This window comes from Acanthisitta chloris, unplaced genomic scaffold, assembly GCF_000695815.1.
Source record: "Acanthisitta chloris isolate BGI_N310 unplaced genomic scaffold, ASM69581v1 scaffold29425, whole genome shotgun sequence".
NCBI classification, from domain to species: domain Eukaryota; kingdom Metazoa; phylum Chordata; class Aves; order Passeriformes; family Acanthisittidae; genus Acanthisitta; species Acanthisitta chloris.
This window is the reverse complement of record NW_008672640.1, coordinates 1-1,968: the sequence shown is the minus strand read 5'-3', so window position 1 is coordinate 1,968 and position 1,968 is coordinate 1. Positions and strand designations below refer to the sequence as shown.

Sequence of the window (1,968 nt, the reverse complement as noted above, 5' to 3'; positions counted from 1 at the left end):
GGTGTGGTGGGAGGTGTCCCTGCCCAGGGCAGGGGGTTGGGACTGGATGATCTCTAAGGTCCATTCCAACCCCCAAAATTCAATGATTCTATTATTTTCTCGAAACCAAGTGAGGTCCCAGCCTAGGAATGCACTCCACAGCAGCATCACCACATGCTTGCACTGGCATCACTCTCTTGCCTAGGCATCCTCACCTATACTGCCAGAGGCAGGACACAGGGTGCCCAAGCCTTTGGGAGTGACCAATAAAACAGGAGGTAACAGTAAAAACTGATGCCCAGGAAGTTCCACCTGAACACAAGGAAGAACTTCTTTCCTGTGCAGTCACTGAGCACTGAACAGATTGCCCAGAGAGGTCGTGGATTCTCCCTCACTGGAGATATTCCAGAACCCTCTGGACACAACCCTGAGCCATGTGCTCTAGGGTGGCCCTGCTGGAGTAGGGAGGTTGGACCAGACTGTGGTCGCTTCTAACCTCACTGATTCTGTGATTCCATGGCCCCACCACTCTCCATGAGCATGGAGCATTTCCTCTCCTGTGCAGTGCATTTTGTGGCTGTGTGTGTGAAGGTGACACTAAGAGACCATTACAATTGTGCTTGAACCTGCAGGAGAAAGTGCAGCTACTGGGTCCATCGCTGGCTGCCTCTACGGCTTGGTTTATGGCCTGAGCAAGGTGCCCAAAGGCTTGTACCAGGAGCTGGAGCAAAGGGAGAGGCTTGAGTACTTGGGCGAGAATCTTTACCGACTATCCATGGAGGAAAAGTAAAGCAGTTTCTGCCCTTTTCTCTTTCTATAAAGACTATATTAAACCCTGTAGATAAGTGACTGACACGTGTAGCGAAGGAATTAGTGACTGTTAGTCTGAGAGGCTCTGTGTGCATCACGTGGAAGTGAAGAGAGCTGAATCATTAGATGGATTAGACTGATGAGAGTGATTTGGTACATGTAATACCTGTGGGTTTTTTACAGACAGATTTCTGACTCGTGCTGCTTAAACCTCAAACGGCAAACACAAACCCAAGTCTTTTGACTGGTATCAGTCTAACTTGCTATAATGCCACTTCCTAAACAGCTGTGACCAGTAATTCCACACACCAAATTAATGTTCAGAACTAATGCTTTCCTGCAAAACTAATGGGCAGTTGCCACTTATGGGGATACTCTCTGTATATTTGACAATCCTTTCACCACCGTGTCCCTCCTTGTTCTCAAATCTAATGTGTCTGTGACACTTGTAAACCTAATGGCTCATGGATTAGCTTTTAATGAACCACTGATCCCCATATCAGCACCGTGGTGCAAGGTATTGTTACATTAGAAGCTTCCAGAAAAGGAAAAGCCAACACTAAAAATACCTCCAAGGAACAACACAGCGTGGCTAAAATTTCTGAGCAGGGTCTAAAAATCTCTCAGTGATGTTTTTATTCTTCTTCAGTCTCCAGCAAAAAAAAAAAAAGTTTTTCTAAACTATAACTGGCTGAAATACCTGTAAATAAATTAATCTTGCACTGTTTTCTAAGTATCAGTCTTTATTTTTAGATGGAACAGATGCTGTGCTGCTGTATCAGTATCAGGATTTTTGGCTGAGGCCTTGGGGCAGTTGCAGTAGGTCAGCAGTCAGGCACAGCTCACAGGGCTGAGCACCGCAGCAACCTCAGGGGGAAAAGTTACAGCTGCTTTGCCTTTTTCTTCTTCCCTTCATCCTGTTTTTTTCTTTTCCTTTATTACCTTTTCTTCTTTTTCCCCTTTCCGTGCCTCATCTTGCCTCACCTCACCAGCTTCTTCAACTATTCATTTTCTTCTCTTTTTTCTTTTCATTTTTCTATCCATTTTTTCTTTTCCATTTCCTTTTCCTTTTGCTTTTTCCTTTTTCTCCTTTTCCCTTTCTTACCGTATATCCTTTTCCCCTTTCCTTGCCTTCCCTCACCTCACCAAATATCTTTCTTTTCTCTTTTCTTTTCTTTT

General features: G+C 44.6%; 1 protein-coding gene across 1 annotated transcript in view; it reads left to right on the top strand.

The window, feature by feature from the left end:
* Nucleotides 1–943, top strand: part of ADPRHL1 (ADP-ribosylhydrolase like 1) — an 8,964-nt gene extending 8,021 nt beyond the window's left edge. The window contains exon 4 of the mRNA XM_009074606.1: nucleotides 612–943. Coding sequence (XP_009072854.1) covers nucleotides 612–769 — 158 coding nt within the window. The 3' untranslated portion in view covers nucleotides 770–943. The remainder of the gene's footprint in view (nucleotides 1–611) is intronic.
* Nucleotides 944–1,968: the final 1,025 nt, after the last annotated feature.